Below are 16,160 nucleotides of genomic sequence, written 5' to 3' on the forward strand. Positions count from 1 at the left end.
CCGGAGACGGTTTTAAGTTGAAGGAGGGAAGATTTAGGTTGGCTATCGGGAGGAAGTCCTATACCAAGAGAGTGGTGAGATGCTGGAACAGGCTGCCCAGAGAGGCTGTGGATGCCCCATCCCTAGAGGTGTTCAAGGCCGGATTGGATGGAGCCTTGGGCAGTTTGGTCTAATATTAGATATGGAGGTTGGCAGCCCTGCATGCAGCTGGGGGGTTGGAGATTCATATCGTTGAGGTCCCTTCCAACCTGAACCACTCTGTGATTCTCTGAGACTCCACAACCTTGCTGAACAGCGTGTTCCAGTGCTCTGCAACCCACACAGTAAAAAAAAAAAAAGCAAACCCACATTCTCATGTTCACACAGAACCTCCCATACTTCAGTTTGTGCAAGCTGCCCCTTGTCCTGTTGTGGAGCATCACTAAAACAGCCTGGCCCCATTCACTTGACTCCCACCCATTAGAGATTTATAAGCACTGATATGATCTCCCCTCAGCCTTGTCTTTTCCAGGCTGAACAGACTCAGGGTTCTCAGCCTGGAAGCCAGAGAGGGACACAACATCAGGAACTGGTATATATATGATGGGTTTTTTGGAGGAGGCTTGCAGAAGGTTATTCCTCCCTAGATGTAGGACTCTACACTTGTTCCTGTCGAACCTCATCAGGTTCCTTCCTCCCTGCCCAACTCTCAGCCCGTCCAGTTCTCGCTGAATGGCACCACAGCCTTCTGGCGTGTAAACGAAGACGCAATAACACTCCCACCCCCGGCGTCCATTAACGACAACGGACGACTCCGCACCCGACCACCAAGCGCATGAGCAGAACAGCCCGAGCTCTCCGGCCGCCAGTCAGGCGCATGCGCAGGAAAAGATCCCGCCACGCGTGCGAGTGAGAGCGCTCGTGCCTGGAAGGTCCCATTGCTTGGAAAGGAGATAGGTGTAAGACAGAGGCTTTTCTGCCTCATTCTCACTTGTCTTTTCGCTTCTGAGTGCTTCCAAACTCCTATTCTGTAGACTTTTGCCCACAGCTTTATTATTTTCTACCCTTTTCCAAGTGAGTTAATTTTGGCTACGCGGTACTGTCCCCTGTGCTCTGCCCAATGACAAGTCGGTTCCCCATACGCAGGTAGTTGCTGGGCAGACAACACCCCGCCTTAGCCATCCGTCCCACAGCGGCACCGCCCTCCGAGCGCTCTGCCCCGCCTCAGCCACAAGAAGGGCGGGGACCACGATTTGAGTGACAGGACGCTCTGAGGGCGGGCAAAGACACAGCAGCCAATAGTAATTCTGGCTAGCCTTGACGAGCAGAGCTCGCAGCCAACCGGGTTTAGCGCGCCGGAGGAAGGCGGGGCGCCCCGTTGCTAGGGCCGCGCTGTTGCTAGGGCCGCGGCAGAGCGCGGCGGCGGCTGCCGCCGCCTTCCCGACCCGCTACCTCCGCCTCCGCCTTTCTCGGGCCGGGGTGATGGTGAAGCTCTCCGCCAAGTGCCTGCTGGCAGGTGAGTCTGGCTTCCTCAGCGAGGCGGGAGCTCTGGGAGGGCGGGCCCTGCGGCCTGGCAGATCGGCAGGGCGGCATCCCGGGGGATGGGGCGGTGGTTACCGCCTCCCCTGTTCGCGTGGGAGGGCGTGAAGCGCGGTGTGATCGGCTGGGGAAGGGCAGGGTCCGGAGCGAGTGGGTGTGGGAGGATGGGGGACGAGGGGAAGGGCGAAGAGAGCCTGCTTCACGAAGGCTTCTTTTTCCGCACGTGAACTGGAGGTTAATCTGAGGGGGGGGGGGAAAGTGAGGCGAAGACAGAGCTTTATTCAGTCAGGATGGATTAGAGGTGGTGAGGGTGAATTCAGTCGGCTGTCAATGCTGCAGGAAGGAAAGGCTCACCGTTGAGCGCGTGGTATCAGCCAGGAGCGCAGAACCAGAACGCCTTGCTGTGCAGACAGCTCTCCGCTTAACTCTTTGCTCCAAATGTGTTTTCTTCCATCCAGAATTAAATCTTCGTGGTTTGGTTTTGTTTTGTTTTTTTTCTTGTTGTTTTTGCTTTTTCCTTGGAAGCAGATAACTTGTCAGCTTGCACAAAGCCAAGTGCAAGCTTTGGCAAATGCAAAAGAGCGTTTCTCCCTGCTGCCCCCGTTGACAGTTACCATGGACAACATGAATGCCTTAACCATCTTCAAGATTTGCACATCACTTCCCGTTTGGAAGTTTCCAGGTCGCAATATAGGTTTTCTTTAGTCAGCCGCCCAGGCTGATTCCATGACACTCCTGAACTCACACAGGTTTTCTTTGTGTGACTCAGTTATGTTCTTAATCCCTACTGGGTTTGAAGCTGCCCTTTCAGTTCTGTTCACAGTGCAAACAACAGAAAGGCTCTGTTCCGTGTCCGCTTGTAGTGCTCCTAAGTACTAGGATAGTATGTGTATCTTGTTGAAAATAAGGAATTAATGCAGCAGACCAAGCAAAATAACTTCTTTCTTCCAGGAGAGACGACTATAATGAAATAGATGTAAGAGGCGAGAAACCGCAACCTATAGAGAACAAGAGAATGCAATTACATTGGTAGAAGCAAAAACATCTGAGGTAGATCAAGAAACTCTTGTGTACCTAAGGAAATGATTGTGAAGAATAGAATGGCTGACAGTATTGGGAGCTGCACCGAGGTCAAGAGAACAACAGAGGGGAAAAGACTTTTGTTAGTAGAGGAGAGGCTATTAACTTGACAATAGAAAGCGATTCCTGTGTTATCTCAAGAGTAATTTACAGACACAGACCAAGATTGGAGCTTATTTTGGAGACACCATGAAAGGGTTTTCTTTGTAAAAAAAGATACTTGTCGGTAGCAGGCATTTTAGAGACATGCAACAGTTTCTGGCAGAATAACAGAAATATGGGTGGAATAAATTCTGTGGGATGCAGTATTTGCAGATGAGACCAGACTAAATGGAAAATGCAAGGAAACTTATTTTGAGAAAGAAGTGCAGTGATGTAATGGGCAAAGAGAACGGCAAAGAAGAAGAAAAGAGGAGGGGAAAAAAAAGCTGAGGCTGTCAAATAAAATAAAGGAACACATTAGGTAAGAATTTGCACTGGATGTTGAAAATAAAGAAGCCTGCACAGTTTGTAGCAGTGTATGCTTCTCTATCTTATTTTACAAAGACAGACTTAATTATCTATTGAAATACAGAATAGCTTCCACTCAGAACAGAGTGTTGTCTTCAGCACAAGCTTGAACTGATCAGGGAACAAACAAGCTGATTTACCAGATTTTCCTGTCTAAATATTATGAACCCAGTTCAGCTCAAAGTAAGCAAGCATGCTAAAAACGTTTAAACAAGAACTGCTTTGGTTGATGCATCTGGGAGCAATTGTTAGTATCCAAAGTCCTCTTCTCTGAAATATCATGTGAGGAGATAACTTCCCAATCTCCTTCAAAACACCATCTATGAAGTTCTAATAGGGCAAAATGTACCCCTTTCTCAGTTTGCTTATTACCGGTATAGCATAGAAGGTTTGTGTTCTCAGCTTGACTGTCACGTTCCTTTCAGGACAGAAAAAAGCTAGAACACTGAGATAGTTAATTCCTGGGTTTTGTCCCTTTTGAACTATCCAGGCTGCTGAAAGGATACGTGAAAAGAAGATAAGCTCCCTGAGAACATTAAGTTAACTCTGTTTTGCAAGGACTGCGATCTGTTTCGTGGAATGATTTGGGCTTACGTGAATTGTGCAGTTCTCTACCGTCCCTTTAGGTCCTGCAGAACATTGTAACAGCAGGCCAAAGGGGCAGATACTTGCCCAGAATGTTATGCAAGTGACACCAGTAAATCTTTGTTCTAGAGGAGCAAAAATGAAAGCCCTTTAGTTTGCTTTCCATACAGGGATGAATCAGCAGGCTTCCTCTCCAGCCAAGTGACATTTGCTTCTCTTACGCCCAGGATGCAACTAATGAGCCACCAGCAGCATTGAGTCAGCAAGAGCTGCTCACTTAGCAGGGTCAGCAAGAAGAGTTCATCGAGGAATGTTACCAGCTTTGTAGTATATGGAAGCCCTGCCTCTCCACTAAACTCAGTATAACACTAACAAGGATTTGAATTTGTGGAAGTATGTATTTTAAGGAGAGATTTGTGGAAGTATGTATTTTAAGGAGAGAAAAGAGCCTGTGAAGTTCAGTCGCCCTTATCATGTTGTCAGATTCTTTGCAACACCACGCCTGGAAAATGTGAGTTCTTAGGTAAAGGCTATAGGGTAGACTGCTAAACACAAATTCAAAAACAAACAGCAATTCAGCCCTGATATGGGAACTCTTTGCTGTCGTTCATTGAGCAAAAACCTGATTTCAGCATCAATATGCATAATAACAATATTTATTTCATTACATGGGTAGTACGTTTCAGATTATTTTGTGATAGTGACCTTGTCTGCATTCAGAGTTGCAGTATTCAACGTCTTGTGGCATAAGATAGGCTCAGAACTGAGGGAAAATAAGATTCTCTAAGATGAACTTTTTATCTTTGGTTTTGCAGGTGATCCAGCTGTGGGGAAGAGTGCTTTAGCCCAGATGTTCCGCAATGATGGGGCTCATTTTCAGAAGAACTATACATTGGTAAGTGCAAGTTACACGACAAGCTCAATCTGCTATCCAGCAACTTTTTCTAAGTTACACGAGATAAATAAGAAGCCTTAGAACAAAGTAAATCATATGGTTTGTTGAGGCATTCAAGGTGGATCTTACAGTTTTCTTTGTCCTGCACCTTAGAGTCTGAAGAGAAATGATTTAACGTTCTGTAAGTTTTTACATTATGTGGGTGCTGGTTTTGAAACAGTGGTGAGTAAATTAGTTAATTGTTATAATTTTCCTTCTGAACCAATATTTTCCTGAGCTTTTGTGGTCTGAGAGAGTTCCCCCCCTTAGGAAATACTCTGTAGAAAAGCATCGCTGAAGGAGAAAGCTCTTAATTCCAACTATTCAGTGTGCATGTGGACGTTGTGCTTATCACTATGCAAACATGAAGATGTTCTGCATAGCCCCAAGATAATTATAATCTGCAGAAACTGTTCCCAGATGAAGAGGATACAGTTTGCAGTCTTTCAGTGAGATAATCAATGGTGATGACTAATCAGAAGCAGGATAAAAATAAAAGTAAATATAAGTAAAAAAAGGAAAATATGAGTGCGGGGGAATAAAAAAAAAACCAACCCTATATTATGTTTATTCATTGAAATAAAGATGGAAACCAGAAGTTAGGGATAGAAATAGAACAAACAAACAAGCTACAAAGCAGAATGAGATAAAAGGTGGAAGAGGCACAAATAACCTCGGTCCCATATGTTAGCTGATCACATGGTTGGTGCAAAATGTTCCCAGACTGCTTTAGAGCAGCAGTGTGACAGTGAATGCAGCCCCACAGATTTTAAGTAATACACTAGTATACAAACAGAGCTCTGAACACTGGTACTCTTTTTCCCATTTGAGCAAACCTACACAGCTGTGACACGTAAGGAGGACTATGTTACCAAAGCTGTGAGGAGCACTGCTGAGTTCCCAGCAGTCTGTCTGATGGGATTGTAATGATTTGCAAAAATTGCCTCAATCTGATGCATAGTTGGTATGCAGTTGGGAAGGCTCTTAAAAACTCTTCTGATCCCTCTTTTCCTGATTCTTCTTGACAGACAACGGGCATTGAACTGTTGGTGAAGGCTATATCAGTTCCAGAGACAAGTGATAGTGTGGTGAGTTTTTCTGTGACATAAATTGGTCAGAAAGAGACATCTGGAGCTCAAGCCTCCCTTTCCATCTCATTCCATTAGGGGATTGCACTGTATGTTTGTAAGGCCATTAACTTGCAGTAAGGAAGTGAGACTGGTCACGTGCAATTTCTTGTGCTTGCTCTTGTGAAAGGTTAGCTTCATCTTAAAATGTGTTTTACATAGTTGTGTCTAAAAGGACGTCTTAAACCAAAGCTGTCGCAAGCACTTTTTGCTTTCTGTTCTGTCTTTCAGGACAATCAGGTTTAGTTCATGTTGCTTAGAACTACGGAAGATAAAATTGTTCCTCTTCCTTAAATACCCTACACTTCCACTGCTATAGTGTGGACACGTGTGTCATTTTATACAAGTAGTGAAAATTAGCTTTTTACTGTCCCGTTCTTCCCAGTGTTCTGTTTCCAGCAGAGGTAGAAACAAGGCCTAGAGCCTTGGAGGTAGTCCTTCTATCATTTATGGATGAAAAAAATAGCCAGTTCTTTTATCATACTGTCTGAAGATGGGGTATGCACAGTGCCAAGAAGCATGTCTCTTAGGGACACGGGACTGCCGTACTGAACAAAATGCAGGGATGACAAGTTGTGGTATTTACTTTCAAAACCTTCCTCCACATTGCAGTGTTCCTGGCAAGAACCTTCTTTCTGCTTCTGCTTTCAGGAATTCTTCATTTTTGACTCTGCAGGCAAAGATCTATTTTCTGAGATGCTGGAGAAACTGGTAAGTGTTATGTAACAGTCCTCTTCTTCCAAAGGATTGCTTTTGCTTTGAAGATCTGAACTCCTCAGTCTGACAGATATAGCAAACTTTGTCTTTAGTGTAAATGGGAGCATTTACCTCAGTTGCCAATGCTTCCTGTTCTACCTTTCTGAAACTTATAAAAGTGCTAGAACAAAGACTTTTAAGAGGAAGGAAAGCAGATAATCCTTCAGTTTTCTTACAAAAGAACTAGGGATTTTTAACTGAGAGTAACTATGTGCTGTTGGTTAAAGTATTTCTGTTTCTCAGAAGTACATTGATTTTGCTGCTACTTCTGCAGTGATGTTTTTTGTTTTATAATGATATCTTGATACAACAGGACACGTTTTTGTCCTTGAGCATAACACTGCCATTCACTGTTGTGTGTGGTGTTTTTTTTCCTTCAGTCATTCCTGTCTTTTCTGGTACAGTTCTCCATTGTGCTATCTCACTTGAAAGGTAGAATTGGTTAATTGATATGAAGTTTCCCCAGACAGCTAAGTCAACCTAACACTGCTGTACAAGAGGCAGTTGCACTGTTGCCCTTGCACCAGGTCTGATTTGCAAGGGACCCCTTTGGAAGCTGACTCAGCTTCTCAAACTGGCAGAAAACCTTTCTAATTTTTTTCTCTAGGATTAATTTTGTGCTGATTGAGCATGAAGAATCAGCTTCCCTGGGAATAAGATGAGTGCCAGAGCTGGTACAAATAAAGGAGCAGGACCATAAAGAAAGAAATGAGGAAGTAAAGCAAGACTGTATCACTCAGTGCCAGCTATCCATTTAATCAACTCAACAGAGATGTGTAACCTCAGCTCAGGCATAGGTTTCCTGTGTGTTAGGCTTTTTATTTTTATCTTAGCATCTGTGTTTGCCATGCAGATGCGGACTGGCTGTTGACCACATTGGTTTCATTAGAGCTGACAATGTTCCTTTCTTGCTGTGCAGTGGGAGCAACCAAATGTCCTGTGCCTTGTGTATGATGTCACTAATGAGCAATCTTTCAGCAACTGTGCCAAGTGGCTGGAAAAGCTGAGGGCACAAGCAGTTGGAATGCACATCCCAGGTAAGAAATGGATTATAGTTTTGCTATCTGCACCCCTCTTGTGTGGCAGCAGTTGTTTCTGTTGAGCTGCGGTACAGAGCATTTATTTTAAAGCACATGCAGGCCTGGCTTCCTTCAACTCGCAGTGCAGATAAAGACGTGTATATATTTTAGATCATTCCTTAGTGGAAACTTTTCTAGATAGTCGTGTTTTGTTATGCCTCACCTCCAACTTTTTCAGGTGCTTCAGCAATGTCCCAGAATTTACTGGTAACAAATCATCATTTCTGAGTTGTATTTCCTTTGTTTCTTTTTCTTTTCTGCAGGTGTCTTAGTGGGGAATAAAACAGATCTGGTTGGTCGTCGAGTTGTGGAACAGAAGCAAGCACAGGAATGGGCTGACAAACATGGCCTGGAATACTGTGAGATGTCTGTAGTGAGTATCTGCTCTTTTCACCATCTATAGAAGTGGGAATTTGTAAAGTTATCTTCTCTTTAGCTGAGGATAAATAACTGGGGGCTCATTTCCACTTATTTGTCCTCTAACTCACCCTCTGTTTTAGTTTGTCTTTTGTGAAGCTGTTTGAGCAGAAATAGTAAAATGCTTATTTCACCTGTCATTTACAATTTTCTTTTTACAGAAGGAGATGAAAAACTTTGAGGCCCCTTTCAACATCCTGGCAAAGTCATTCTACCAACTGTACAAAGAAAAAGTGGAAACTTTTCACTCACTAGCTTGAGGGCCGTGACTGGGATGACTTAACTTCAGAACTTCTTCTAGTGCCCAGAATCCTGTGGATTGGAATACAGAGAGAGGAAAAAAGATGAGCTTTTTGCTTCTTCACAGTCATCTTCTGGTAATTCAAAATAAACTAGAAATAAGCGAATGGAAAGACATTATTTTGGAATTGCTACCTTAGCACCCCCTTCATGTCCTTTACCTCGGTTCTCTGCTCACTGAAAGTCGGTTAGGTTGGAAGAGGAAGGAATAAAAGGGGGAGGGCAGAATGGAAATTGCCAGCTTTTTGCCTTGATAATAGTGCCTTATCTCATGTCTGAACAAAATTCCTGCAAGGATGTAGAGATTTGGAGGAGGAGAGAAGAAGCTGACAGGATATTTTTCAGCTTAAGCAACCCAGTACTGGTACGTACGTTGCAGGGCAGGACTGATTCAGCCCTACTACTTGCAAAGCATTTTCAGTAGAAAGTCTGTGGGCTGAAATGGACACGTAGTTGGATTGGATTTAGGTGTTTTTCTGGGAACACCCGGAGTTTGAGGCCTATTTTAACAGTGTTATTCGTATCAGTTCTAGGATTGATATAGTGATGGCTAACATCTCTTTGTAATGCCAAGAATTTGGTTTTCTTCAACGGGGCTCTTCCACTGCCGGTCTGTCTTGCACCTGTGCCATTGTCACTTGGTAACGCAGTGCCCTCTGCTGGACCCGGGTCACAAAATTTCTGAAGCAGCTACCTCTGAAGCAAGAAGGACTTTGTACAGTCTCACCCAAATTGGCTTACCTGTAAAATGAAGTCATATGGTGAGAATATGTCTTTTATTCCAGGGGCAAGTCGTAAACTGAAATTGCCCTTCCTTCTTCATGCATTTGTTATTTTATTTGTTTCTGTGTCATTTTGCATCTTGTCAGCTAAACTTACAAACATCACATTCACATCTTCTCATAGGTTTAGCTCTCCATCCCTTACTAGAATCAGTCACCTTTGTTGTTAAACTTTCCCTCCTTATCCTTGAATTTCAAAGTACAAGCTATGATTCTGATTTCAGTTGTGGAAACAGGACTCAGGTTGAAAGACAAACTAGCTAAGTTAATTTGATTCAGCCACGTACAAATTTTGTATCAGAAAGGGTAAAAGCCTGGACAGAACACTGTGTGAGATGTTGACATTGCATATGTAAGAATTGCTAATACTTGCTAATACAGTATGTGAAAACATCCAGTTATGTACTGCCTTGCAGCTGGACCTAACATTAAAGAGTTCAAAACTGTAGCATTTCTCCTCTTCCAGAACTATTTTGGCCTCCCTTGGGTAAGGAAAGCTAATTTCTGAGGAGAATAAACACTAAGGAGTTTTTCAGGCAAGCTTTTCAGGAATCTGTGTTTCAATACTTTTATACATATATTTTATAACCACTTTTATGCCCAGTGCTAGGAATATGACTGCAGATGTTGTAGCAGAGTTTATGAAGCACTTCAAGAGTCTGCAATAGCAGCTGGGCTCATTTCACTGGCAACACTATGTTGATGCTGGGAATTAGCTAGGGAGCATGAACACAAGCTAAAGAGGTTAAGCAGGCCCTGAGCTTGCTGGAAAAGAAAATAAATAGGCTTCTTGTTGTTTTGTTTTGTTTTTCACAAATCCACTTGGGGGGGTGAGGGGGAGAAGACATAGCTGGGAAAGCTCTTATTTGAAGAAAAGGAGGACTCCTCCTTGGGCTTAGGGTCACTAGATACAACTCACCTTTTTTGGCTTGGGTTACCTTGTTAATCCTGGGGGTGTCTGTTGATTTACATAGGCTGAATGGAAGTTTGCCTGTGGATGCTAGTACCCCTATTAGGAATAAAAGTTGTTTTGGATGTTGAACTGATCTACAGAAGGTAGTTCATTTCCTCCTATTTTTATTGATGATGTGATTGCAACACAAGACTTCTTTTTTTCATCTTGAAAATAGCCTGCCAGCTGTGCCTGTCCCCTGTGATGCGGTACATGGGGGGAAGGGAGGGGAGTGAATGCCTTAGGAATGGGTGATGAAATGAATCCTGCATGATCTCTAACGGGTGAGTTCAATCTCTCTGCGCCAGAAAGATCTCCCGTAACTTCAAATAAACAGCCTACATACACCAGTAAGATGAAGATTGGTGAACATTGTTTTATTAAATGAACACAAAAGCTGGAGGATCTCATTAAGGGAGTGCTGGTGGTGATTTGTGATTTATTGGGAAGCTGCTTTTGATAGGTTAGCGAAGAAAAATGCACCCCATGCAGGGAAAGATATATTGCCAGAGAGAGGAAACGTGTAATCTAATTAGCTAGCAGTAGGGATTCACCCACTGCCCCGTCCTTCATTCTGCAGGCCAAGACTAGAAATAGAAAAGAGGTTGTGTCTAAAGCTCATAGCCCACCTTGCTGTTTGGCCATTACTATCTCCATCATTCTAATGCATTTTAAAAGCAGAATATATTGTCCTTTCTAGCTAACAGGCTATGTAATAGCAGCGTGATGCAGGTGATGCTATTTTCCTAGCTTATTTGTGACCTTGGTTATAGAGACTAATATGAAGGGTGAATGGAGACCATGGGAGTCAGATACAACCAGGCTGTGGAAAAGTTTTGTCTATAAAGTGAGGATGCTTGTTTGCTGCTTAGCCTTTGCATCTCCCTGAATTAAGGGTGCTGTGGAGGACAGGGGGAGGAAAGCAGAAAGTATGTCTGCTGGCCATTGTTGTCTTTTTACAGCTCCTCTACTTTGTCCAGCTATGCAGTGCTGTAGGTGTTACAAGGATAGATAATGGCAGGACAAAGGGAAATGGTTTTAAGTTAAAGGAGGGAAGATTTAAGTTGGATGTTGGGGAAGTTCTTTACCTGAGAGTGATGAGGTGCTGGCACAGGTGCTGGCACAACCAGAGAGGTTGTGGATGAGCAACCCTAGAGGTATTCAGGGCCAGATTGGATGGGGCCTCGGGCAGCCTGGTCTAGTATTAGATATGGAGGTTGGCAACCCTGCATGCAGCTGGGGGGTTAGAACTTCATGATCCTTGAGGTCCCTTCCAACCCAGGCCATTCTGTGATTCTATGTGTTCAGCGTGCATGCTGACAACACGAAAGAACCCTAATTCAGCCAGAACTGAAATTTCAAAAGACAGGAGAGGAAACAAGCAGGCCTTTAACCAGGCCTTTAACCATCTTTAAGAAATGTGTAGTCCTTTTTCCTGCTTGTTTTTTGTTTTGTTTTGTTTTGTTTTGTTTTTTTGATTGGGGGAAAAAACTGTCTTTTCTCCTCAGAGTTCCTCCTTACCTTTCCTTTGGTCCTCATTTCTCATTTTTTTACTGGAAAAAAAAAATTAAGAAAAGGTTTACATAGAAACCTTTTTACATTTGTGCCTGGCTCTGTGTGGTATGCTACATCACCATTTAAAAAAAATTGTTGTTGTTTTATAATTTCTTCATTGGCTTTTCCCAAGACTATAAGACATTTTGTCTTAGGGAAATAAATGGATGAACAGAAATGGAATTTTAGTCAAGTTGTCTCTGAGGAGTGAACCTCATAAACTGACTGACATTCTGAAATTTTACTGGAAATTCATTTTTGTAAAGTTGTCTAATGAAGGTTGCTTTCATAGTTTTGTTTTGTCTTGCCAGACATGTTCTACCATGGAGTGAAATGCAGGATATAAAACTCCAGAAAGATCAATCCTTGTTGTAGGATTTAATAAGAACTTCAAAGTTGATCATACAGTGATAATTTCTGTTCAATCTTAACAATGGAATGGTCACTGCTGTTCATAATAAAGCAACACATATACTGAAATGGGGCTGTCAGAACAATTTCTTCTAGAGATCTGTTCATTTTACAGACTTGAAACAAGAAAGGACATCTTTTAGAAAACTGATCTGATAAAGGATACTATTTGGTCCAGAGTTATTTCTGATATAACATCAGTGACTTAAAGGGCTGGATTTAGTCAGTTATGCCAATTGACTCCCCTGGGTAAGCTTCATTTCTTTACCTTCTATACATCTTGGACCGATCTGACCTGATAGCAAAAGACACATGATGTTGTTGAAAATGAAATACTGCCTTGGGGCAGAAGGATAAACTGTGGCCTCCTGAGGTCTTCCCAGCAATACTTTCTATAATTCTATTAGATTAAGTGGGGAAAGAAGTAGCGAGGAAAGCATAAAACAGGCTAAGTCATAAACTAGCAATTAAAGTGGGAGCTGGGCCGGGCTACAGCAGAAAACGTACAATCTATCCCAATTAAGAGCTGTATCTCAAGAGAAACCAGGAGCCTGACGCAGGTGCTGACAGCAGGGAAAACACTGCATTTCTGTTCCGTAGGCAGCAAATGCTTTCTACTGGTGCTTACCCAGATCCACGGGGGTCCATACCCTGCTCAGGACTGTGCTCTGCTTTTAATAATTACTGTATCTATGATATTCAGCTGACAGCTGCTTGCAGTTGTTTTCTCATCTGCCTGTATAAAGCCAGCGGTCTGATGGCAGATCTCTATTAGTAGAAGGAAGATGTGTCTGTTCTTGACACCATCTGTTATGGGACCCCTCCCTCTCTCCCGGAGTTCACAGTCTTTCTTTTTCCATTTCATCTCCACTTCTTCATGGAGAATAGCTACCACTGCTTGTTTTTAGCAAGTCATTTTTCGATCTTGTAGATGATACTCTGTGATCCTGGGGCTAAGAGGCTTCTAGGACCTTCTGCAGCAGAGGTGGATTGCTAGCAGGAAATATTCAAGGGCCATGTTGGCCCCCTCAGCGTTTCTCATAGCCTGAGGGCAAATCATCTCTCTGCTTCTCGCATCCTATTTTCTCCTCCTGCTGTCATCTTGCCTTGAGAACAATGTCTTGTGAGCCACTTGCCCTTGGCTCTGTTGACCTGGAACAGCAAGGCTTGGGGGAGGGAGAAAGAAGAGAGCATCTCAGTCTCCAGTCCTTTCAGGTGTTGTGAACTCTGAGGCGTTATTGTCGAAATCACCTGACAGGTGGGGATGTTGCACAGTCTAGAGTGTAATTTTCTGGCAGGAGACCCCCAGCTGAGTCCCAGCAGCCTCATCTCAGCTCTTCAGAGCTTGCTGCAGTGTAACTTTCATAGACATGGGTTGTTCTCATTCTGACTTGGAGCTGTGGTTGCTTATTGTTTTGTTTTGTTTTTACTCCTTGGGGGTCCTTCTCTCATTCTTCTGTCACAGCTTCACATGTTTCTTCCCCTAGAGCTGTTTGTCAAGAAAAGTCTGGAATTGCTCTCTTTCCTGGTCTCTGAGATCAAATCCAAATTTGGCAATGTTTAAAAGGGAAATGTGACAGACCCTACATGTCAAACTGGGGTCAGGGATGGGGTCAGTTTAATGAGTTTCCCTCCAGCCAGATATGCATCAGTTGGAGAAATGTGGAGCCTGTTATCTTCCTGTACAAGTACTGGAAAAATATACAATGTGAAGACTTTTAGTCAGGGAGTGTGAGCAGATTAGGTACATAGGCAGAAGTGGTGAGCTGCTGTGCCTCAAACAGTGGAAATGAAGGAGCAGTAGGGGAATAGGAATGAATAGGAATGACTAGGGTCTATATTCCTTCATGAAAAGCCCAAGGGATTTGCAGAGGGAGAGTGGGAAATGTGGATGGAAAGACCTAAGGCTTTTTCTGGCTTGTAGAGTTATGTACGGAAATTAAATGAGAGAAAACATGATTTATGCTTGAGCCATTGAGGGAAAACAAGGATACAAGATAGTGCTGGATGACACTGCAGGTTGCAGAGCAGGTGGTAAGAATAAATAACTGGATAGAAATTTGCAGGACTGAGATCTCCTGGTTGAGGTTGGTTTGGGGAATTCAGAGCCATGATGAGTAAGGTCAGTGGCAACCATGAGTTTAGGTTCAAGATAAAGGCTTTGCAGTAGACAAAGGCAGGTTGGATTAAAGCCTGTGTGACAGAGTTGATGCTGGAGTTATGCAGCAATCGTGAAAACCCATAATAGTAAGCCTAAGAGTAGCATGGGGAGATAAACACAGCAAGCTGTGATGCACTGAGGATCATATTCAGGGGAGACTGGAAAAAAATAAAAAAAAAAAAATAGACTACAGACTCTATTGGTCTGAAAGGGTGGAAAAATGTGGAGAGGTTGGAAATTCAGGTTGAGTGCAATTCTTTGATAGGATTTCTGAGTGCAAGGAAATAAACACCTATAATTACTGCCTGCAAATTTTTGTATTATTTAAAAAGACAAAAAAAAGGTTAGATTCTTTTAGCAGAAGCTAGGGTGATACACTTGCTTAAATCTCTTTTTTTCCTGGGGGGGAGAGGATGGAGAGACTAACATATAAGCTTACTCATAATTGTGCTGCACCATATATTACATCTGTCCAGTCAGAGAATGGAAAGAGAACCTTCATCTCATTTGACATTTGACCAAGCAAAAGTGACCACTACAACTTCAGGATTGACATTTCACAACAGAAACTCTTTGTGACCAGCTAATAGAGCAGAGGGCCTCCTGAAAATATCAGTATTAACCTCAAAAAAGTACAAAATGCAATGTGTATGTGGTCAATGTAAAGCAGGTAGAAATCACCCTGTTTGTGAATTTGCTACTAACTATAATAAAAATGCCTTTAGCTGCGAATGAGTGGAATTTCTTTTCTCTCTTGGTTTCCTTTCACTTTTGCTAATCAATTTTAATTCTTGTGAAGCATTGCTTGCTCTTAGTGTCACAGTTGTGTGTGGCCACTGTGTGCTATTTGTAGGTCTTTGATTTTGTGATGTTGAACGGCTTCAGTGTGGAGGCTGAAACTGGAAGTGTTGGAATTCACGTTGCAGCTGAAGCATCAGGCATAAAATGCAGAACAGTATGCCTAGGAAAGACCATTTACAAGGTTAAGATAATGCTTTTCAGTGCTGTTGTCAGCAGAGAGGCATCAGGCTGAAAGGAACAGGAAAATGTTAGATGGGTTAGGAATGCTGGTAGCTTATAAGCAGGAAACAATTGTCATTTATTGGAACCGAGTTAGATGTGATGCTGCAAGTCTCTGAATGCAGATATCAGGGGAGGTATAAGGGAGCTTTCTGGGACAGGGTCATGAAACTGGGAAAGGGCAGGAGGACATTTCCAGTATGGACACCAACAGAATAATGTAGCTTTTTTTGCCCTCTCCAGTTTCTGCACCCACTCGGGCCTGGGGATACTTCCTTTAAGCGGACTGAGTTATTGCTGTTGATGGCCCTTCTAGCTGAGACTGCCAGTAGGGTGGCATCCCTCTTCACCTAGACAGAAGAGATCACTGGATGCCACTTGGTTCACAACCATTTGATTCCTCTGTACTGTCCATGCCTCTAGCCTATGAACAGTCCCTGCACATGGAGGTCTGATTGCTGCTTGTAGCCCTACATCCTCACAACTCTGCTATACTTCCTATGCTAATGCCCCTCCTCCCCCTATTACCTTCAGACTCCTTAAATCCTCACATGTACTCAAGTTTGTGAGGTTATACGCCGATGTCAAGAAAAAGAACTGGTCTTCCTATCCACTACTACCATCTCTTGCCCCTTTCTTCTCCATCTGGTGCTAGGGTAGAGCTTGTTCATCCAGCTAGTTCTGGCACAAAACTGAACTGGTATGGGAGTGAGAGAGCTGTGCCCATGTTGGATGTGTCTTCCTTTGCGGGTGAGGGGCATCTGAAGCAGGCACCCTTTCCTCCTTTTATTAGACTGCTCTCATTTATTACACCATCTGTTTTCCCAGTGCCAGAGATGATGCTGGGGATATGTGACTTGGGGCACTCAGGCAGAAACTGGCCTGCACAAGGCCAGCCATGTGTTTGCCTCCTAGCAATGCAGCGGTCAGCAGCAAATTCTTTGCCGCCGCCTCCTCTCAGTATGGGAGAGAGC

General features: G+C 43.4%; 1 protein-coding gene across 1 annotated transcript; it reads left to right on the plus strand.

Annotated features, from left to right (window-relative positions):
• Nucleotides 1–1,395: 1,395 nt before the first annotated feature.
• IFT27 (intraflagellar transport 27) lies at nucleotides 1,396–12,074 on the plus strand. The gene is made up of 7 exons (XM_042890401.1): nucleotides 1,396–1,495; nucleotides 4,509–4,588; nucleotides 5,656–5,715; nucleotides 6,406–6,465; nucleotides 7,430–7,547; nucleotides 7,853–7,962; nucleotides 8,168–12,074. Exons 1-7 carry the CDS (start codon nucleotides 1,462–1,464, stop codon nucleotides 8,264–8,266), a joined length of 561 nt encoding a protein of 186 aa, XP_042746335.1. The 5' UTR covers nucleotides 1,396–1,461; the 3' UTR covers nucleotides 8,267–12,074.
• The last annotated feature ends 4,086 nt before the right edge of the window (nucleotides 12,075–16,160 follow it).

Source organism: Lagopus leucura, unplaced genomic scaffold, assembly GCF_019238085.1.
Source record: "Lagopus leucura isolate 7727_CA_CO unplaced genomic scaffold, USGS_WTPT01 Super-Scaffold_100159, whole genome shotgun sequence".
NCBI classification, from domain to species: Eukaryota; Metazoa; Chordata; class Aves; order Galliformes; family Phasianidae; genus Lagopus; species Lagopus leucura.

What these genes read in the sequence shown, in the direction of transcription:
- IFT27 (XM_042890401.1), top strand. Translation starts at nt 1,462, where the DNA reads ATGGTGAAGCTCTCCGCCAAGTGCCTGCTGGCAG. An exon ending in CAGAGACAAGTGATAGTGTG is followed by an intron (nt 5,716 to 6,405) that starts GTGAGTTTTTCT and finishes TTCTGCTTTCAG; the next exon opens with GAATTCTTCATTTTTGACTC. An exon ending in AGTTGGAATGCACATCCCAG is followed by an intron (nt 7,548 to 7,852) that starts GTAAGAAATGGA and finishes TCTTTTCTGCAG; the next exon opens with GTGTCTTAGTGGGGAATAAA.